This window comes from Schistocerca serialis, chromosome 2, assembly GCF_023864345.2.
Source record: "Schistocerca serialis cubense isolate TAMUIC-IGC-003099 chromosome 2, iqSchSeri2.2, whole genome shotgun sequence".
Lineage (NCBI taxonomy): Eukaryota > Metazoa > Arthropoda > Insecta > Orthoptera > Acrididae > Schistocerca > Schistocerca serialis.
Window position 1 is genome coordinate 412,867,214 of NC_064639.1, and position 22,161 is coordinate 412,889,374.

General features: G+C 39.0%; 1 protein-coding gene across 1 annotated transcript in view; it reads left to right on the forward strand.

The window, feature by feature from the left end:
- The first annotated feature begins 10,060 nt into the window (after positions 1-10,060).
- Positions 10,061-22,161, forward strand: part of LOC126457253 (coiled-coil domain-containing protein 174) — a 55,184-nt gene continuing 43,083 nt past the window's right edge. Inside the window, exons 1-2 of the mRNA XM_050093411.1 lie at positions 10,061-10,372; positions 17,659-17,852. Coding sequence (XP_049949368.1) covers positions 10,334-10,372; positions 17,659-17,852 — 233 coding nt within the window. The 5' untranslated portion in view covers positions 10,061-10,333. The remainder of the gene's footprint in view (positions 10,373-17,658; positions 17,853-22,161) is intronic.

A 22,161-nucleotide genomic window follows, 5' to 3' on the forward strand; every position in this document is an offset into this window, starting at 1 on the left:
CTATACGATGTCTGACTTCACAAGCATTTCCTGCGTTTTCTTCCAGTGCCCGATTCTTCAAGTTCCACATTGACGCAGAAGTTCTTGGAAGATAAAAAATAATCCATTGTGTAAAGGCCCGTCCACACGCAACGACCTGTCTGCACAAATGTCTGCGCACATCACATCTGCGCAGACAGATCGTTGCGTGTGGACAGAAGATTTGCACCAACCTGAGGTGTGTGCAAACCTGGAAGTTGGAGTTGGAGGTTTGAGCGAAACCTCTCAAATCTGTGGGTTCAAACCACATCTGCGCAGACAAGTTGGAGCGTGTGGACAGGAGATCGTCGCAAATCTGGCGCGAAACAGCTGTTTGCTCAGTCTAGTGTTTGTATTTGTGCGCACAGCTGGGCATTAAAATGACTGATACTCTCCTTCTCGAGAGTTTGTAAGTGAATTCATTGAAATATATAGAAACCACCCACGTTTGTCGAAGATTAAGGTAAAGAATATAATGACCGAGACAAAAAGACAGCAGCATACAATGCTCTAATTGAAAAATTGCGGGTATTATTTCACTCAACTCTTGTTTCGATATTGCAGTTGAAAATTCCGAATCCTTGTAGCTCCTTCCTGTTGCTAGGAATCTTAAATGTTACCCCCAGCCGTTCATGAGGAGAAATTGCCCTTCTCTATACAAGTATTTTTTCTCATAATATGAGGGGTTACAAGCTTTAAGTATAAGTTTCGACATCCATCCGCAAATAATTTCGCCAGTCGTTAGGTTCGCCCTGCAACTCTCGCAGTAAATTTACGTGAGAAAACTGCTTTCGCTTTAGCAGCCACTGTCTACACCATTTTGACCGCTTTCTCTGTTTCCTGCGGTTGGTCTGAATGTTTTTTGCAACACAAGTTGCGAACACAGACCACAACAGAACTTCCTCCATTTCTATATTTCAGAATAACTGAATTAAATTTTTGACGTTTACGGGGAGTGTAGTGGCTTGCCACTGATATTTCTTTTGTACGCCGACAGATGGCGGGCGAGTAATAGATTGGGGTTTGTGTCGTGTGAACTCACCACATTTGCAGCAATCTTTTGCATGTACAGACATCTGCGCAGACAGATCGTTGCGTGTGGACCGGGCTTAATATGAGAGGTCAAGGGTACGACAATGGGGTGAACATGCAGGGAAAGCATTGTGGTCTCCATAAAGGAATTTTAGAATTGAACAATAGTGCATTTTGTTTACAATTTAGCAGTCAATTACTGAATCTCGTTGCAAACATCTCCTCTATGTCTTCCCAGTATGCTGTTTCCACGTTTTCGACACTGAAGAGCTTGTACGATTTCTTCTCGTCCTCCGTTGTGCGTTGGGATGTCTTGAAGATGTACCTGCCTAGCCTGACGCTGACCCCTATGAGCGATACTAGGTGGAAAAAGCACATCGAAGCACTTACTCCCCCCACGTTTCAAATGGGAGGAATTTATGACGCGCTTGTTCACATATCAGAGGAATTCGATGGCATGACTGATCATGGGCCATGGCACTTGCCAATTAAATAAAAAATTACACCTTTCTTACTTCCTAGGTAATCTGGTACGACGTACTGCTTCATATGAGTGTAGTCAGTAAGATCCTCCAAAGCATTGACATAAATGTTTCTGAGGCCATGGAAATGCTTGAAAGTACGAAAGCATATTTTGAGAATTGCAGAACAGAAGGAAAGTTTATGTCTTCCTTGACGGATTGCAAAGAATTGGCGACAGAATTGAGGCTAGAAGATCTAAAGTTATCGTGTATAAATGTTTCCCAGCAACAAAGCAAGAATCTAAGACACCTTACATAAGAAGAAAGGGATGAGACAATAGAGGATCCAACGAAACGTTTCAAGATTGAATTCTGCTATTATCTTTTAGATGTAGTCACCACATCTCAAGACGTGAGGTTCACTCAGCTGAAGTCCCACTGCGATCATTTGAATCTTGTCTACGACATCGGCAAGGTGAGGAATGCACCACCTAATAGCCTTGACAAAAGTGTAAAAAACTCACAGTGGTTTTGCAAGACAACGAGTCAAACGACGTTGGTGCCCTAGAGTTGAGGGAAGAACTTAAAAGTGCTTTCAACGTTGATGAAATCTGGAATAGATCCAACAGAGACTTTGAAGTTTATAGGAAGACATAATTTTTGCTCCAATGTTAACACAGCTCTAAGAATTCTGCTATCACTCTCGGTGACAGCTGCGAGCTGAGAGAGAAGTTTCTCAAAGCTAAATTTGATTTAAAAACTCGTTTAAGCAGTATCTACGGACCACGAGCTTGTAGAGGAATTAAATTAGGTGGATCGTGTGAAAAAGTTTGCAATGCAAAAGCCAGGAAGATTCGGTTTGTCTAGGTTTATTTTTCTTTTTTTTTTTTTTTAATGTTCAATTGCTTGGTTCCTGACCATGTTGTTTCATTTTGTTCAATGCAAAATAAATTGTTAGTGTACACTTTATTGTTCAAACCAAATTAAAATGTAAATTTTAAATCGCGTTGTAATTATATTTTGTTTTCCCATAATACATAATCGGTACACAGAAAAATGTTCATTTACTGTAACCGTAAATTCACATGGTTTATTAAATTATTTTTTAACTGCTAGATTTGTTTAGATCATATGACTAACTTTTCAAGTTGAATTTCCACACATGCCAAAAAACTGACAGATTTTAACATTTCACAAACTTTTTTAAAAAGACGGGTTCCCATAATTTTTCAGCTCGCACGGGATGGTGGTTAGGCTTCCACCGGCCGTGTAATGGGATGTATGAGTTCAGGTTCTACACACATTTTTCATGGTCGTCATTCCATTATACAGCTGATGGTTGTCCACATTCGCAAGTGCAAATACATTTCATGTATAGGGGTGTAAAGCGTTTTTGATAAATCTTCAAGGTACCTTTGCCTTGAAAAGACATACTGCCATAACAAGCAAGTTGTTTTTGAAAAAAAAAAAAACTAAATACAACTAACTCAATATGTCGTTATGTTGAGTGCATGCTCGGGTTACTGAACACATCATTTTGATGTATCACTTCAGAGTCAGCACTGAGTGTATGTAACACATCCCGTATGGCGTGGCGGTGAAACTTGTATAGGGACTTCCGATAACACAACCTTGGTGTGTTGCTAGGCCATTTGGAGTGCTGCAAGTTTTTCAGTCCATCATCTCTGTTTCTTATTCTGTGATTTAAAGTCTTCCATATTTGTTTTAGTTTCAGTCAAAACAGAAGCTGCTTTCATACTGTTGGTTCCTGATTACGACTTCCTGTGTGTATTGCACTCTTTGAATTGAATTGTGAATACATTGCTCATATTATGCTTAATTTTTGCACGAATCTTTAATGCTGGGTGGAGTAAATGATTCTATACTTGTTTCTGTTGCATGTAAAACATATCCTAGTTTCATTGCATATTGTTCTGTGAATATTTGTTCCTGCCTACGACCCTGTGTGTGAACAGCTCGATTTAAGTATGTTACAAGTATATTGCTCGTATTTTACTTTATATTAGTTTAAATCTCTTTTTCGTACTTTCTGGTATTTAATGGAGAACCCCATATCAGCAGTTTTTGACAGAAATGGTATTCAACGTATTACATCTTGTCACAGAATGAGCGTGTAGTTAGGCTTTGAAAGGTGTTGTTCTTTGCCACTGAGTGGCATGCACTTCACAGTAGTTTGCAAAGTATGTACAGTACATTGGTGTAGACGTAGATGAGTTTGCTTTTTGGCTTTAGTGGGTAAACAATCTTCCTTGCAAATGCTAAAAATGCAACAGTAGTTACACAAATGTGTTAATACAGTATTAACAGACAGCACACTTTAGCAGACATCTATGTGCTACAGTCACAAACCCTCCAACGAAAATTTCAATTCTCCATAAATGCAAGAAAGTACGAAAAACTGACGTGAACACAAATAAAGTGTAATAAAGCAATATGTTAACAATGCATTTAAATCGACTAGTCCCCACACAGATTTGTTAAATATACATAAGTACACAGAACACCATGTGATGAAACCGGCTTCTGATTTATAAGGAATCATTTATCCTACCCAGTATTACAGATGTGATCAAAAATTAAACACAGTGCTATTCAAAGGGTGTATTACTCACATGAAGTCGTAATCAGGCACACAATGTTATGAAATTAGGTTCAGTGTTAAGTCATTTCAGATGATTTTTATGTTTTTACCTGTTCTAAAGCACAATTATATCCATTTTATAGCGGGCACTTTGTTGAGACAGCGAGATTGGGTTTTACAAATAAATAATTTGAGAGTGAAAAGGCGACTACTATGTCATTTACAAAATTTTACATGACTGTGAACATATATTACTTTACAAGGTCACAAAAAGGTTTCTAAGCAGACACTTTGTCGGCAGTCTATGGAGGCCCAGCCATAAAGTATAAATGAAAAATATTGTCATATAAAACTCTGTAGGTCAGTTCCAATTGGTCATTATATCACATCAGAACATTTCACAATGCATTTCAAATAGTGGCATTCAAACAGGCCATCAATGGACTATTGGGTCACATCAAGGTTTCTTGGGAAGAAAATTTTGATGGTGTCGTTGTCTCCAGCCACATTAATGTGACCACCTCTTAAAGGCCAGAATAACCTTCTTATGCAGCTTGGACTGCTGTGAGATGTGCAGTAAAAGAGTTAGTATGGTTTTGGGAGGCACCAACAGCAATGTCGAGCCATGCTGACTCCAGTGCTATGGCAAGCTGCGCTAGGTTTCTCAGTTGAGGACCCTTGGTGTGAATTGCTTGATCATGGTGGTCCCACAGATTCTCAGTTAGGATTAAATCCAGAGATTTTGGTGGCCAGAGGAGCGTGGTAAACTCATCCTGGTGTGCTCTGAACTACACATGTACACTGTGACCTATTTGACACCTTCCATTGTCCTGTTTGTAGATGCCATCGTGCCAAGGATGTTGGAATAGTCCTCAAAGATAGATGCATACTTGTGTTGGTCCATTGTGCTTTCAAGAATGACGAGATCACCTAGGGAATCACACAATAAGATTCCCCAGACTATAATTCTCCTTCCTTGTTTGCTTTCAGAAGCTTCACACCGCACATTCCAGCAGCTATCTTTCTTATGGAGGATAATGCTTCATTCATCTGAAAAGGCTACCTGGCGCCATTTGGTGGATGTTCAGCTGCGGTGTTGGCGTGCAAATTCCAGCTTTTCTTGCTTACTAACAGCAGTCAGAATGGGTGGATGAACGTGAACAACACGCTCACGAATGCCTAAGGGAGCACTTGAACCTCCGGCAGGAGGGGTTGCGAAATCCGTGCCATGGTTCCTCTAACTGCACGGCCACTCCACACGGAGTGTACTTTAACCATAGTGCACATGAACAGTGCACAATCTTAGCTGTTTCGAAAATACTTCCATCCTTGACCTGAAAGGCAATGATCATGGCCTTTTGGACGTCAAATAAATTGTTCCATTTCCGCATTAGGACAATGATTGCACTCTTCCCATATCCCAGAAACGTACCTTATATATCTTTCTATTGCTAGTGCTGACACTGGTAATCAATGAGTGGTTATTGAATGTTGATGTTGAACATAGGCAGTACTTACATTAATGTGACTGGACTGTTTAGTGGTGGAGACTGTAGTAGTGGACACAGTCATTTTAGATTGTGGTAGCAGATTTCATGGTTTTGTGTCTTCTTCCTCTCTATTTTATTGTTATGTTTTGTTTTTGGGTAAATTGCAAATGTCCCATGATGACTTGGATATTTTACCATTGAGTGTTCTTCCTCAAGCGAGGTCAGATATGTGAAAGCAAAAAACTATTTAGGTTTTACAGTAACAGAGCAGAGCTGACACCCACACTGTATATAGGGTGTTACAAAAAGGTACAGCCAAACTTTCAGGAAACATTTCTCACACACTAAGAAAGAAAATATATTATGTGGACATGTGTCCTGAAATGCTTACTTTCCATGTTAGAGCTCAATTTATTACTTCTCTTCAAATCACATTAATCATGGAATGGAAACACACAGCAATAGAACGTACCAGCGTGACTTCAAACACTTTGTTACAGGAAATGTTCAAAATGTCCTCCGTTAGCGAGGATACATGCATCGACCCTCCATCGCATGGAATCCTTGATGCGCTGATGCAAGCCTGGAGAATGGCGTATTGTATTACAGCTGTCCACAATACGAGCACGAAGAGTCTCTACATTTGGTACCGGGGTTGCGTAGACAAGAGCTTCCAATAAATGAAAGTCAAGAGGGTTGAGGTCAGGACAGCGTGGAGGCCATGAAATTGGTCTGCCTCTACCAATCCGTCGGTCACCGAATCTGTTGTTGAGAAGCATACGAACAATTCGAGTGAAATGTGCAGGAGCTCCATCATGCATGAACCACATGTTGTGTTGTACTTGTAAAGGCACATGTTCTAGCAGCACAGGTAGAGTATCCCATACGAAATCATGATAATGTGCTCCATTGAGCGTAGGCAGACGAAACTAAAATGAGCTCTAACATGGAAATTAAGTGATTCCGGACACATGTCCACATAACATCTTTTCTTTATTTTTGTGTGAGGAATTTTTCCTGAAAGTTTGGCTGTGCCTTTTTGTAACACCCTGTATAAATAAGAACATACATTGATGAGGCAGTTTTCATTAAAAAAACATTTTAAATGAAAAATTCAGTTCTATTCACTCCCTTATAAATATTATTTGATGTCTTTGTTTGCAAATAGTTTTCGCTTCTCAGAGCTTTACCAAACAAAATCCATGACGAACATATGTAATGAAGTTTGCTTTGTCCATTAATAAACTTTATCATTGTTAGTTCCTTAGTTCTGCTACTATGATCTGACTTTTCGTATCAGCGTGGTAGCTCATAACCTCATTGGTACTGTTCCATACTAGGCTAAGCTACTTATCTGTTCCATACAAAAAAACAGAAACTACACATTCATATAATTAATTCACTTCGGTGGGCAATGAATCCACAACTTTCAGAACAGATGCATAATATCGTTCTTCCTCCAAGCAGGAATCTACAATTAGCAAGCATGGAGAACATGGATGGAGATTGCAGATAGATGGCACTCAGTAGGAATGTGAGATAGCAAGGGAGCATGCCGAGATAGTCCATGCATTTGCAATAAACAATGTGTCCAGATGACACAAGATTAAAACAATTGTCTTGTAAGCAGGAGACTCTGGGTTCGAGTCCCAGTCTGGCACACATTTTCACTCGTCACCACCAATTCCACACAAAATCCTGATGCAGCTGATATCATCAGTTCTTGCTCCTTTCTCCCCCTCCACCTACAATTTACATACTGGCTTGTATTCCGCAAAGCAAGAATATGGATTTTTTAGCCTTGTTTTCCCCAAATTCAATGTTCACTGTCAGTCCACTACGAGCGCAACGGTCGTTCTCCATTTCCATATAGGCGTGTTCACACTATGCTTCTGTTCAACTTTGCGCATATGCTTATACAAGAATGGAAAGAATACGAGTTATAGCAATACACCCACTGCAATGTCTGGGATCCAACCAAGCGACCAATGAAAAATCAGAATTGGAAAACTAATCAAAAGCACTATGCTTTATCCTCATGCAGGTTTATATTAGTAAATATCGTTTTTGATATATTGAATTTTTATCACAAGTCCTTATACTTAAATGTTAGTTAATATTGTATTGGTAGTAAAAGTCTTCATGAGAAGCAAAGATGAATAATAGTAATATTGCCTGCTTGACATACAGTACATAGCGTTGCTGTGTGGTTAGAGACGCCAAATTAAGGAGCTGAAGGATGTTAGTTCATGTTGTGTTGACGTAATTTATTTTTTTTCATCTTTAACTTTGTAACCGATTCTCATATTAGAAGTCACATTTGTATTCGCCCTTATGTGAAGCTAACATACCAAATTTGGTGGTTTTCGTATTTATACCTGCACATTATGAAAACACGGAGTTTTAGTGATACACTACAATAATATCTCTTTAAAAACGCGTAATTTTTAACACCATTTGTTCTGCTAACTAGATACATTTGTTTTAGTGATAGTTTTGCATTTCAGTAGCTCCTGTATATGAGATGTCTGCAGTGTCATATGCGAAGCATTCCAAGGATTCTGTTGAAGTACACGTAAGGAAGATAATAGTAATAAAATATCATGAATGAATTGTGAAATATACAGTAAATACGACCTGTCACATAGATTATAAGGTATCTGGTCCCATATATGATGTATTAAGATGTGAATAAGCTGCCTTTTTTCATAGAATACTCTTCAGTTGACTAATGTGACTGTGTTTATCAGAGGGGGACGAAGCCTCGTACGAAGTTTTATTTCCTCTTTGATATTGCTTTACAGTGTGTTGACCACATGCCCCTCAACATCTATATCCAGTGACGGCTATCGGCTGAGGATGACTCTGCGGTCGGTCGTTACCGTTGGGCCTTCCAAGGTCTGTTCGGGCGAAGTTTTTTTTAGTAATATTGCTTATATTGGTATTATTATTCTGGACTATGTTGAATATATTGCGAAGGATCGTTTTACCTGGCCTAGATAAAAAGGATGGCGTACACTGTGGTGTATAATTCGTCGTCGTTGGTCACAAGCTGCAGAAATTTATGTAAAACAATGCAGTGTTGACTGGAAAAGCTCAATCGATCAGCGATATTGTTTAACTTCACTGTGGGTAATGTCTTGAATCCAATATTAGACGTAATATTTCAGTCACTTAACACTGATTATGCAAGCTGAATTTGCATTTAATTTACTCGGAGCGCTACTTTCTATGCACCGAAATATTTTACATCCTTAAAAATCAATGGTAAAGTTCATGTAATCTGTCTGTGCTCAGATCGACAGTTTGGTACTATGTCGACCAAAAGTGACCTCAATCACTTTTTAGAGATTTAGAATATACGACTGTTTATCACTGATTACATTGTAAGGAATTCCGTTTTTTATCACTTTTGAACTAACTGGGCTTAAAAAAATCGCTGGTTCAGCGCACTGTTCTTCACAGACACACACACATAAAAAATACGAAAAATTAAGTTTCGTAAAACATGAGATATGTGTAATAAAATATTTTTCGAAACAGGCCAGTAATAAGAAAGGACTTCAGTATCTTCTATGAACTTTCTTTTCACGTTAATTCTCAGTATCATCTTACAATGTAAAGGTTTGAGACGCTCGAAAAAAAAAAGAAGCACACATACACATTTTCATGTAAGTAACTCTTGACTTTGTCACTCACGAAAAACTTCCCCAACGCCAGACATCTTTCTCTTTTTTTTTAACGATATAACCGGTCGTTTTTATTTTCTCGCACAACAGAGCTATCTCACGAATGTTGTACATGTTAACAGTTTGAGCCTCAAACAGTAACATTTTAACTAATTCATCAACAATGAATACAAAAGTCTAAGACACTGCTGGAGCGACGTTCTCACCTGTGACAACCGCGACTCTGTCTGCTGAAGCGACCTGCACCGCGAGACTCTGCTTCTGGGCGAACACCCTTTGTAAATCCTCCACGGATCACGTGGAACAAACAGGCAAACAAAAAGAACAAATTTTAAGTAAATGCATTTAATAAACATTTATTCAAATTTATTCAAACTATTGAGTGAGTCAGCAGTTTTCTGTCTGGCGTTCTTTTTTTTTTTTTTTATTCCTTCAGCATTTTGATGTGTATCTCTTGGATCACAGAAGTACGTATGATATCTATATTCTTTTATGAGCAACATTACATGCTTTTCAGCCCATTCCATCGCTCGCGCAACACTTGTCAGCTTCAACAAAAGTAGGCAAGGTAGCAGGTATAATCTTGCTGTACCGCTAGCGCCGCAGCTGAAAGAAGGTAAACTTCCATAAATGTTTCCATAGAGGTAATCTATTCTTACCTCCATGACATGGAGGTATTTTTACCTCCATGCTCCATGAATGTTTCGCTCAGAAGTGCTACTCTCTGGCGAAATTATCTCTTTGGCGTCAACTTCTCGTCGAGTTGCGGCAGAGTGTATCTTTGATGAAATTGTTGTATGTAAACAAAAACAGACGTATGTTGTGTGTGTCAGGCTTTACAGGATCTCAGAACACTAGTGTTATATGTAATTTTCTACAGAAATACAACGATGTAGTTCATCTTATTGCAAAACCTTATCTCGAAAGTTACACACTGGTGCAATGAGTGGAACATGTATTTGTCAGAAGATAGTGTCGTGTGAACGCTTGAATAGTGATTGTCTCTTCGCCTTGGAAGTGACGTAGAGGTATCTTCTTGCGATGGATGGAAGCAGGAAAATTGAGGTGAAACAGTCAGCTGTAAGTATAAAATTTCGATATTGATATTTATGCATAAAGCACATCTTACGCAAAAGAATGTCAAACGATAAATTCTTGTTCATATGGTTAGTTTTTAAATAATGAGATCGTGGAAAAATTACTGTGTGACATATCTCATTGTCATTGGGTATTAGCATTTATATCCCACGTTGAAACCTATGAAAGAGCATTGGCACCATCATACAAAACAGTTGGCAGAGATCTCCTGCCTGGAAGTGGACAACACTTCAAGAAGCCGTTATAATTTATTTACTTCCTGGCATTGACGCCTGCCTTGGTGCCTAGATACAGGACGCGCCACATTCATTATTAATATTTTTAGTTGGTTGTTCATATTTTGTTAACAAGATGACGATACTATCAATCTGTGTTGTGTTAACGTGTTAGTAAACTACAGCTATTTGTCTTATGATGTTATTACTACTTTTCAGGTTTTGCAGATAAGCTACAGCAAAATTTCCCCAAGATAGGTGTGAAAACCTAAATGAATTATGTGTATTCATTCATACCATTCTGTTCCAGTCACACATTGTACTCCATGGATCCCATGGACAGTGGCTCCAAGGACTTGGAAAGAAGTCAAATATGTACATTTAGTTTAATTTAAGTGCAGTGGAGTCAGGTCAAGCAAATTTTGTGATGCCAGTGGTTTTGGTTTTGACATTTCTTTATTTTATTGAGTGCTGATAATTTTGTGCCCTTGATTTTTGAGTTAGTATTTGTGTTGGAATGTGTTGTTAGTCTTATTGTCTCATGTTTAGTTTGCCCCCCCCCCCCCAAAAACCCCTGCTTCCCACGCTCCTCCTGTTACTTACATTTTGTTGCTGGAGTTAAATATTTTGTTTGTTATTTATATTTGTTTGTGGTTGTATTGAGCTGATGGAGGTAGGGAGGGTAAAGGAAATGATGCAAAGATGGGGTAGTGGGAAAGAGGTGGGTCTTTGGACAGGTGACTCTGCTACGACACTATGAGATGAAAGAAGCACAGAGGGAAGAGCAAAAAGAAATATAGAAAGAGGGAGAATGCGGGGTGGGAGAAAGGAGAGGAAAGTGGAGATTGTGCAATGTCACCTTAATGTCTTGATAATTTTGACACTTTATTACTTCAGATACTTAGTTAATGTTAGTAATTTATTCACCCAAGAATAATTTCACCATGATATAGGTTTTGTTGACTTAAGACATAACAACATGAGCTACATATTCAGACATGTGAGTATTTAAATTTGTTTAATAAGAGTAAGACTGATGGTCAGCTATGGTCTTTACGAAGGAACCACCCTGAAATTTGGTTGAAATCATACAGGAGAACGTAAATGAGGAAAGCTGGACAGTACAGGAGCTTCCAGCCTCCCAAATCTGAGACCAGTCAGGCATTCCATGAGTAACGGAGCCTATGAGTGAAATATGAAACTCTGTTGCTCAAGAAATACTGCACTGTGTAAAGTATATTTTGGCAGAAATTGTTTATAATGAAAAAATGTTGTGGCAGGTGGGACAATATATACCAGATAAGTAATGTAAAACATAACCCCTAAGGGATAACATATAGAATTATTTAAGTGAAGAAAATGGAGGACAATGCAAGATCAAAATAGTATCATCATGTCTGAAATTAGAGGGGGCAAAGTGAATATTTGAAAAAGGACAGAGAAAGAAACAAAACAACAAGAATTAAGGAAAAACAGACTCTGTTAAAGAACAAGTAAACTTTGAAAAGGGAGAAAGAAAGGCTAGGAAAACATAAAAGTTCACTTGAAAGATTACTTCACCTGATTTATGCTTAGGATCCTGTAAGTATCCTCAGAGCCTGGGGAAGGCTGTGAAAATGATAGAATCAGTTACCAATAAGTCCTACAAAAAAGAGAGTAATTCTGAAAAAAGTATTCCATAATCACATGCCAGAATTAGCAAATAAACTGTTTTCAGAACCAGTTGTCAAAGAAATTGAACATGAGAAGCCAAGGATCACTGAAGAAATAAAGCAGATGATTTGTGATATTTATCTTAAAAATAATATTGGTGTACAGTCAGCAGGAAAACAAGATAAAGTCTGTAAAGAACTTTGAAACAGGGAAATGTGGGATTCGCCAGAAGATGTAGACTATGGTATATGCTGCTAACTGTTAAAGAGGCATATGACATCTTTAAACAAGAATCAGGAATTGGCATAAAGAAGTCTCTCCTTTAGCAGCTTCATTCCAAGTATGTACTGCCTGTTTCAGATACTCCATATGATGTGTGAGTTTTCCAATATCACGCTAACTTTATTTATCTGCTAGAGGCTGTAAATATTGTGTGCATAAATTTTCCTAGTTGGGGAAGACTCGCTTCCTCTTGGTTGTTGTGACATGGAGAAAGAGTCCTGTTTGTTAGGAGGAGATTGTGGTAATTTTGATAACATCTCGGATCTTTATCAGTTTCTCCCTGAAGATGTTGACACCACTCAGTCTGTGAAATGGAAGTAGTGAAAGGGGGGAAATAAACAGCCAGTAATTTTACAAGAAAGAAATTTAAGATCAGTTTCCAGTATTCAAGAAACACTTTAAAAAATCCAAGCTGCAGAATTCAAGAAGATAAAGCTGAATACTGGTGCAACAGAATGTTTTCTGCAGATAGATTTTGCAGAAAAATGCTTGTTGTTTTCCCAGGATGAAATACAATCAGCACATCGATGTTACAAACAAGTGATTATCTTCACTGCACGTCTTCAGACTGATGTAGGAGTACAATCTTTTGCAATACTAGTGAATTATATTGCACATGACAAGTATGCTCTCTGGACCTTCTTGCACAATACAATACATGAGCTGAAAGAAAAACTGCATGAACTAAAAATAGTCTTTGTCTCCTCTGATGAAGCAGTGTAAAAATAAATTTATCGTGAGCTTATTATGTTATTCAAAGCAAGACTTTGGTGCAGAGCTCCACTGGTCCTTTTCTCCAACATTCCATCAAAAGGCGAAGTTGATGGGAGTGTTAAAAGAAAGGTTTGGACATGTATAAAGTCTCGTCTGTACACAGTGTCTAATCCACAGGAATTCCTTGACTGTGCAAAAGAAGAAATAAAAGATGTCTCAGTTCTTTTGACTAATACAGAATAAGTGCTTGAAAATGATCAGATTCCATGTAAGCAGTGGCTGACAATGTCAGATGTGTCCAGAATTAAGTCCTGAACCTTGGAAATTGATTGCTTTGACATATTAAGGAAAAAAATATCCTGATGAAGTGATTAGAATGATTACTGCAAATAAATTTGACATGTCAGTGATGGTAGAGGCATGTGCACCAGTCCTTTACAAGTGGCCTCAGCCTATGCATTGTATATCTCATAACAAAGGTGAATTGTGGAAAGTTATTTTTTCTCCGGTTCAACATCTACATGTATTCTCTGCAAACCACTATGAAGTGCATGGCAGTGGCTATACCCCCGTGTACCAGTTATTGGGGTTTCTTCCCATTCCATCCACATGAGTGTGGGAAGAATGATTGTCTCTCTCTCTCTCTCTCTCTCTCTCTCTCTCTCTCTCTCTGTGTGTGTGTGTGTGTGTGTGTGTGTGTGTGTGTGTGTGTGTGCGTGCGCGCGCGCGCGCCATAATTAATCTAATCTTGTCCTCACAGTCCCTTATATCTGATAAGTAGGGGGTTGTAGTACGTTCTCAGAATTATCATTTAAAGCTAGTTCTTGAAAGTTTGTAAGTAGATTCTGCCGGTTCTGTTTCGTCAGCATCTCTGTGACAATCTCCCACAGGTCAAACATATCTGTGACCATTTGTGCTTCTCTTCTCTGTATACATTCAGTACCCCCTATTAATCCTATTTGGTACAGGTCATACACACTTGAGCAGTATCCAGAATGGTCACGAGAGTAATTTGTACACAATCTCCTTTGCATACTGATTGCATTTTACCAATATTCTACCAATAAACTGAAATCTACCACTTACTTTGCTCACAATCTAGCCTCTGTGGTCATTCCATTTCCTATCCCTACAAAGTGTTACACCCATTTATTTATAGAACTTGGCTGATTCCACCTGTGATTGATTGATATAATATAGGATACTATCGTCTTTTCATTTTGTGAATTGCACAATTTTACCTTTCTGAACATTTAAAACAAGTTGCCAATCTTTGCACCACTGTAAAATATTGTCGAGATCTAACTGAATATATATGCAGCTTCTTTCAGACAGTACTCCACTATAGAGAACTGCGTCATCAGCAAAAATTCTGAGGTTATTATTCATATTGTCCACAAGGTCATTAATATACAACATGAACAACAAGGGCCCCAATGCACTTCCATGGTGCATACCTAAAGTTACTCCTGTGTAGAGTTGCTCCTGGTGAGCAGGGCCAGGGGCAGATGGCAGGAGCTGTCCACTCTGGCTGAAGGCTGGAATACAAGATCACACATGTGACTCCCCTCCCACAAACCCTATTGGTCAACATGGTAGTGTGGGTATGTCGGTTTATTCAGCAAGGTGCTGAAGGCATCCTGTGTCAGCAGTTTGTAACGGAAAGAACTGCTTGTATCCTGAAGGATAGGCATGGCATCAGTGGCATTATACTGGGGCATTACTAGTGGAAAAATGTGACTCCCTGGATCGGGGAGACTGGCAGCTGCTGACTATATGACAGACGTAAGGTTGATGTTGGTGGTGCCACAGAAGTTCTTGGGCAGATGTAATGGGACACTTCATGGAACTGTGGCAGATGGAGATCATCCCACAGATCCAGGATGGGTAGCATCTGAGCTCGTGGGCTCACATCACAGTACCCTCCTGGAAAGGAGAGCCCTTGGCAAAGACATGCAGTGGCAGCGGATGCAAAATGTCCAAGAGGGTGAAGTGATGGGAGACCATGTAGCCATTCCACTGGGCTGCAGCCTTGAATTGTAGTGGCTCTTCGAGTTACTAGGACACTACAGCATGCATTGGGTGTGGTGTTTGAAATCATTTCCTTGCAGGTGGCGGCTGCAACACAATCTTCTACTTCTTCGAATCAATTGGCTGAGAGGTTGAAATGCAAGTCTGTTACTGGCAGTTGTCTGAAAGAACACTTGTGCAAGTCCTTTTTTCATTTTATTAATTAAAAACCCAAAAGCATGATAAGATATTATCCCAAAAACATTGTCCAGCTACCCCAACAAAGTTTACTGGCTGAGTGACTTTGTTGTATGTAAAACTGCAATTTCCCTAGGAAGAGCTTATGATGGTATCCATAATTCCACAACTTTGTCTTGGCTGCCTGCAAAGCTGACACTTCTGAACTTAAGTAAGTAGATTGGTTTATAAGGGGCACAGAAACACCTGTCTCCAAAAGTAACTTCACAGAGTTTTTTTACTGCATTTTCTGAGGTTTTGTCCTGAGAAGCCTGTACTTCTGAAGATTTATCATACACTTGCCACTCTTCCATAATTGCAACTGCTAAAGTGTAACTCTTACAAGTGTTCATTTTTGCTGCACCTGTGGCATGTTGCATGCCAATTGGAGAAGTGCTATGTGTAAAAAATGTGCACTCTTGTGTAATTACAAAATCATTCAAGCTTCCGCGCATACACACACACACACACACACACACACACTGTGTCATAAGTACAAATTCCAAGCAAAGTCCAGTCCAGTCCATACCAACACTCTGCCTGTCATGGTGTCCACCTGAGTAACACTGTAGCCAAAGCAATTAGGTTCTCCCTGCTCACTCTACTGTTCACACACAAAAGAGGAACAGACTGGTCCTGTGCTGACTTATATGCCAGGATCTAGCATGATCCAGCGAGAGGATATGCCCGTGGATCAGTGCCATCTGAATAGCGGCACCACAATGGTTGATAGTAATGTCGAACCAGTTACTTACTTTCCATGGTAACAACATGTGATGATGCCACAGTGCTGAAAATTGGAGGCATTTGAGTAACAGATTCAAAATAACATCACAGCTTTCACAATGGAGAAACCTTTCCGGTGTTGAATTTCTATCTCTGGAAATACGGAAGCGTCCGATCCCACCCATCTACTTTGACCCATGACATCACAAATATGGCAGAAACAAAAACAAACACACACACTTTCCACAAGAAGCCTAATGACACTAACGGGACAAGTGCGGGAAATGGGGTGTTTTGGGTGGGGGGCAAACTAAATATAAACAAATTTAGACGCCTACAACGTGTAAGTGAAGACAGCCATGCATGAATACCCACCCACCTCCCCAGGGGTCGTAACCCCTGCAACCCATAGAAGATAAAGATGCTTCAGTAGCTGATTAGTGTTTTTTGTCTTTTTTAAAAAAAAATCTCACGAGATAGAACGAACAGATCAGAAAAGTAAATAAAATAAGATAAAACAGAACCGGAGACAGCCACACTCAAACCAAACTCCGCACCGTCATGACATCACACACGACAACACCCTTACGTCACGGGTCAAAGCCGACGCGTGGGATCGGACGCTTCTGTCGACCCCTATCTCTTTTCATTTCTGTCACCTTCTCCCTTTGCAGGTATTGTATTCAAAGGACTGTAGATACTGCACACAACACTGTACATATACTTTGTTTTTATCTTAGTATGAATGAATGCTTCTGCTGTGTTTAAAGGTCTTGCTTTATTTGTGATTGTTTTTGGTGCTATAATGCACCACCTTCAGCCCTCTGAGTACAGTAAACACATTTTTGTCATATTTGTACAGAATACAGCAAATCTAGCTCATTGTAGGGCCAAAATCAATAGCAGATAAAGCAAGTCCTTTAGGTGCAGCTGAAGAATGCATTCATGCTCATATGAAAACATAATAATAACTGGCATCCCCTGATCTGCCTGAAGGTGAATATACAAACACTGTAAATATGCTGTCACTCCCTGTACGCAGCTAACTCATATGTGTTCATCAATTGCTGCATCTGATGAGGTGTTCATGTTGATGGGTAGTGGCCAATATTCAAAACTTGATGGTAAATACTGAAGAGTCTAGACACTTAAAACTTTAAAAATTTATATATGAACTTGGTGTATGTTTAGTGTTTAAGAAAGTTTGTTGTAATGAATGCAGTTGTTGTGTAGATGAGTCATTAACTTTAAGTGTTTTTTTCAAATCTAAATAGCAAACTGACAACCCTTTTTCAATCTTTTTCTTTTTCCTTCAGGATATGCTCTATGTACAATAACAGCAAAGTTGTTTCAGCAGTCATTCAGACAGTTATGTTCTTCCATAGTTTTGAAAGAAAAATGTTTTATATGTATGTTTTTAATTTCTTGCAGTTGAGCAGCCTGAAATCGGAGCTCATAAGGAAGAAAGAAGAATGCTTACTAACAAAAGCAGAACAAGTACACGTCCCAAGAAAGAAACTGAAGTCATTGAACAAACCACAAAGAAGTGATGAGACTGTTTCAGAAAAATCGTTTATCAAAGATGTTGAAGAAACTGATGATACAGAGCTGCTAATAAAATCTCGGTACTTTTGAATATTTTATGCCACATAAAACTTTTAAATTTTCATAATGAATTTTCCATCCACATCTCTCTTCTTTTATTTTTTGAGAATATTTGTCTCGTATCATGTAATTTTTTTGTAGCAATTATGTGCAAGGAGGACTCCGAAAGTCACATTGGTGCATAGTTGTCAGCACTTGTGTTCATTGTTGTGATGGCATCTGATTTGTTTTTCCCCTCAATAAGCGAATTAGGTACTGGCCATGTAATGCTTTCTTAATTATTGCGGGCCGGCCGGTGTGGCCGTGCGGTTCTAAGCGCGTCAGTTTGGAACCGCGTGACCGCTACGGTCGCAGGTTCGAGTCCTGCCTCGGGCATGGATGTGTGTGATGTCCTTAGGTTAGTTAGGTTTAAGTAGTTCTGAGTTCTAGGGGACTGATGACCTCAGTAGTTAAGTCCCATAGTGCTCAGAGCCATTTTTTTTAATTATTGCAATGATTTGTGGTACTGAATGGATAAAATCAGTTTTGAAGACTCCATCAAATATCATGAAGTTATGAAGCTATAGCTATTAAAGAATTTTTGTGGAAACAATAGTTTAAGAAAAAGAAATGTGTTGGTAATTGTGAAATATTGGAGCCACAAAACGATTATTTGACAGGAAAAGCACTAGAGACAGAGATCTCATTTGTTTCGAATATCAATGATTTATCTTTCTACCTCTGTATTTTGCACCACTATAATAAATTTGTTTCACTTTTATAAACGAGATATTAGTTTTGATTCTGTCTTGAGAAATTCATTATAGAATCAGCATTAAGAGTACTTTATCAGCAGGCAAAGTTGTATTGATCCCCGGTTCTGAGATTAAGGAGCACTCTGGCATTGTATGACTTGTGACTCCTTCGAGCAAACCTCTGCTGAAGTGTAGCACAGTTCTCAAGTAAATGAGGTACAGCATGCTGACTCTTGCCTGTATCTTGCCACATGAAGTTTAGCTAAGTAGACAGTAACAGGGATCTCAGGAAACAAACAGCAATAAGTTGCGGAACTTTAGAATCTGAATAGAAAAGTTATCTGGGTTTGATACTTCTTTTAGTAGTTCCAATGTACACTTGACTGCATGTGCAAGGCATTTTATATTGTGCGTGGTCCAATCAAATTAATGACCACCACCGATGGTAGACGTCGACTTGCAATAACTTCTCACAGACAGTAGGTGGCAGCACTTGCAGTGGAGGGTATATAAAGCATGTTGGGGGATGCAGGAAACAGTGCAGTTGTTGTCATAATGCGGAAATGCAGAAAATTATCTGATGTCCAAAAGGGCATGATCATTTTCTATCGGGCCAAAGGTGGAAGCATTCTTTCAAGTAATTCAGAAACGGCTGTTTGTAAACTGTTCATGTGCCACTGTGGTTGAAATGTACCGTGCATGGAAAAATGGTGCTGTCCAAAACCGGTGCCAAGGCAACTGTGGTGCACCACAGGCCATGGATGACAGAGACAGACAATGGCTATGGAGATGTGTGCAGATGTGCAACCGGTGAGCAAATGACTGCTGAGATAATGCAAGGGATTACCAACAGCATGAGTTCAACAACCATTCAGCGAACATTGCTACATATGTGTGTATGCAGCAGGCTTCTGGTTCAGGCACCCATTCCGACTGCTGTTCATCAACAATGAAGGCTGGAATTTGTGTCAGTACCATAGCCGGACATCCAATGTGTGGCGCCAAGTGGCCTTTTCTGGTGAATCACGTTTTAGAGTCCACCGAACAGCTGGGCCTCGCTGTGTACAGCATGAAACATCGAAAGCAAACACCCTGCAACAATTGAAGGAGCATTATGAGCTGAGGAATGTTTTCGTAAGATTCCCTGGGTGATCTCGTCATTCTGGAAGGCACAATCGATCAACCCAAGTAATACTTGCCTCTGTCTTTGGGGACCACATCCTCCTCTACATGCAGTTTGTTTTTCTACCAGCAGGATAATGCAACATGACATACAACTTGCAATGTACGTATGGGGTTTGAAGAACATGGGGATGAGTTTTCCCTACTCCCATGGCCACCAAACTTCCCAGATTAAAACCCAGAGGAATCTATGGGATCACCGTGATTTGGCTGTTCATACTATGGATCCTCAACCTAGAAACCTAATGCAGCTGGTCACAGTGCTGGAGTTGACATGGCTCCACTTCCCTGTTGCTATCTTCCAGAACGTCATTGACACTCTTCCTGCAGTCGCAGTGGTCTGTGCTGCAAAAAATGGTTATTCAGGCATTTGACAGATGATCACATTAATGTGACTGGATAGTGTATATGAAAGGAGCCTGATAACACACGTAGATTGCCAGTACAAGATCATGCACTGGCGCAAAGGACTACCATTGATTTGATTTCAATTTTTGTTTCATCCCAGTTGATTGCACTACGCACAGAATGTATACTTGCGAAGTAGGGCGAGACAGTAGCTCATGTGATGTTTTAATTTGTAGCCTATATATTACAATTTACAACAATAAATTTAAGTATGGTGCTTATCAGTATTATGTACATTTTTAAGTAGTTGTGTATTAATGTCATATGCTTATTTGTCATGTGCTTATTTGTAGAATCACTTTTACATGGGTAACTACAGAGCATATAACTTTTAATTCATTTAGTTATATTTGTTTCTAGATTGTAAAATTTTGTATTAGTAAATAGTTCTTGGGCAGCTTTTGTGGTTGTCTTCTCACTCATTATGTCCTGCAGATTCCTAAGTAGACAGTTTATTAGTTGAACACATGAGTATTGAGAATGTATGTGTGATATCCTTCTTGAGTGGTCTTCTTGTGCCATAAGAAAGAACACCTGCTTTTTATGGCAATGCAGTATCTTTTATTAATGAAACTGTTGTTTTTTCCATGTACTGTCAATTTTTATTTAATTTTAGAAGAGATCTCTGGATGAGCCATACTTCATATTTATTTATTCTGAATGAATACCCTCTGTTTTCAGTGCATTTTTGTATTACTGCTACTGATGTTTCACGTACTGCAAGTGAGAAGTAGTTCAGCAACTACATAATATTCTGTCCTGTGTATTATTGTTTCACATTTGGTTGCTTCTTAAGCACCAGCAAATTGTAATATATGTGACTAGCCTCTTTTTGTAAGACATTACTCTATGAAGGGTATACCATTTATATCAGTTTCAAGTTTATTGTAGTCACAGTTAAAGACTAAATTTCTGAAAAGTAATATGCAATCAGCAAATCTTGAACTGAAACATGCAGTTCGTCTCCACTAACTCAAAACTAGTATTGGTACTGTCTCTTCTTGTTGAAGATGGAGTAGCTTTTACATCCTCCTCCATCTTATCCATGTTTTTCTTATTTCTTGTCTATGTCTTTCTTCTGACAAATTAGTTTTTGAAAATTAAACAAATAATTTGTTTTTTAATTTGTGTGTTCATCAGTCCCGTTTGACTTAAATAAATTTTGGCATTAACTAAACATGGTGTCTGTAAAATGTTTCGTACATAAACTTATCAAAAGGATGATGATGATGATGATGATGATGATTTGGTGCAGTAACACTATTTAAATTAAATTTCACAAAGCTTGAAGACTGCTAATGCCAACTATGTAGGGTACCAAACCATATATTTTGAAGTTGCTTTTCCATTTATGAGGGTCATTCAATAATTAAAGAGAGAAATTGGTCTGGAGAAAAAAGTGTTTATTTTTACAGAACAGTACTTCATCTACTTTTCAACACAATCCCCTTGAACATTTATGCACTTCTTCCAATGGACTACAAGCTTTTTTATTCTGGCTGCAAAGAACTGTAGATCTTTATGTTTGAACCAATTTCCCACAAACTTTTTCCCGTCCTCTTTATCCTGGAACCTCTTCCCACATAATGCCTCCTTCAGTGCACTAAACTAATGGAAATCACTAGGAGCTAAATGAGGACTGTAAGGGGGATGAGGCAGTACTTCCCAGCCAATTTTGTCGATGGTTTCATGGGTTAGTTGAACAATATGAGGACGTACATTGTCTTGCTAGAGAATCACACCTCTCCTCTGAGATCCACGACATCTCTCTCTCATGGCTGACTTCACTGTGTTTAAAAGCAAATCCAAGTAGTATTGGCTGTTCATTATATGCTGCTCTTTGAGATAATCACCAAAAACTTGACCTTCAGCATCCCAAAACTCCGTCAACATGACTTTTCCTGCTGATGCTTGGGTTTTGAATTTTTTCTTGACAGGCGAGTTGGTGTGCTTCCACTCCATGCTTTGTCTTTTTGATTCTGGCTCATAATAGTGAACCGAAGTT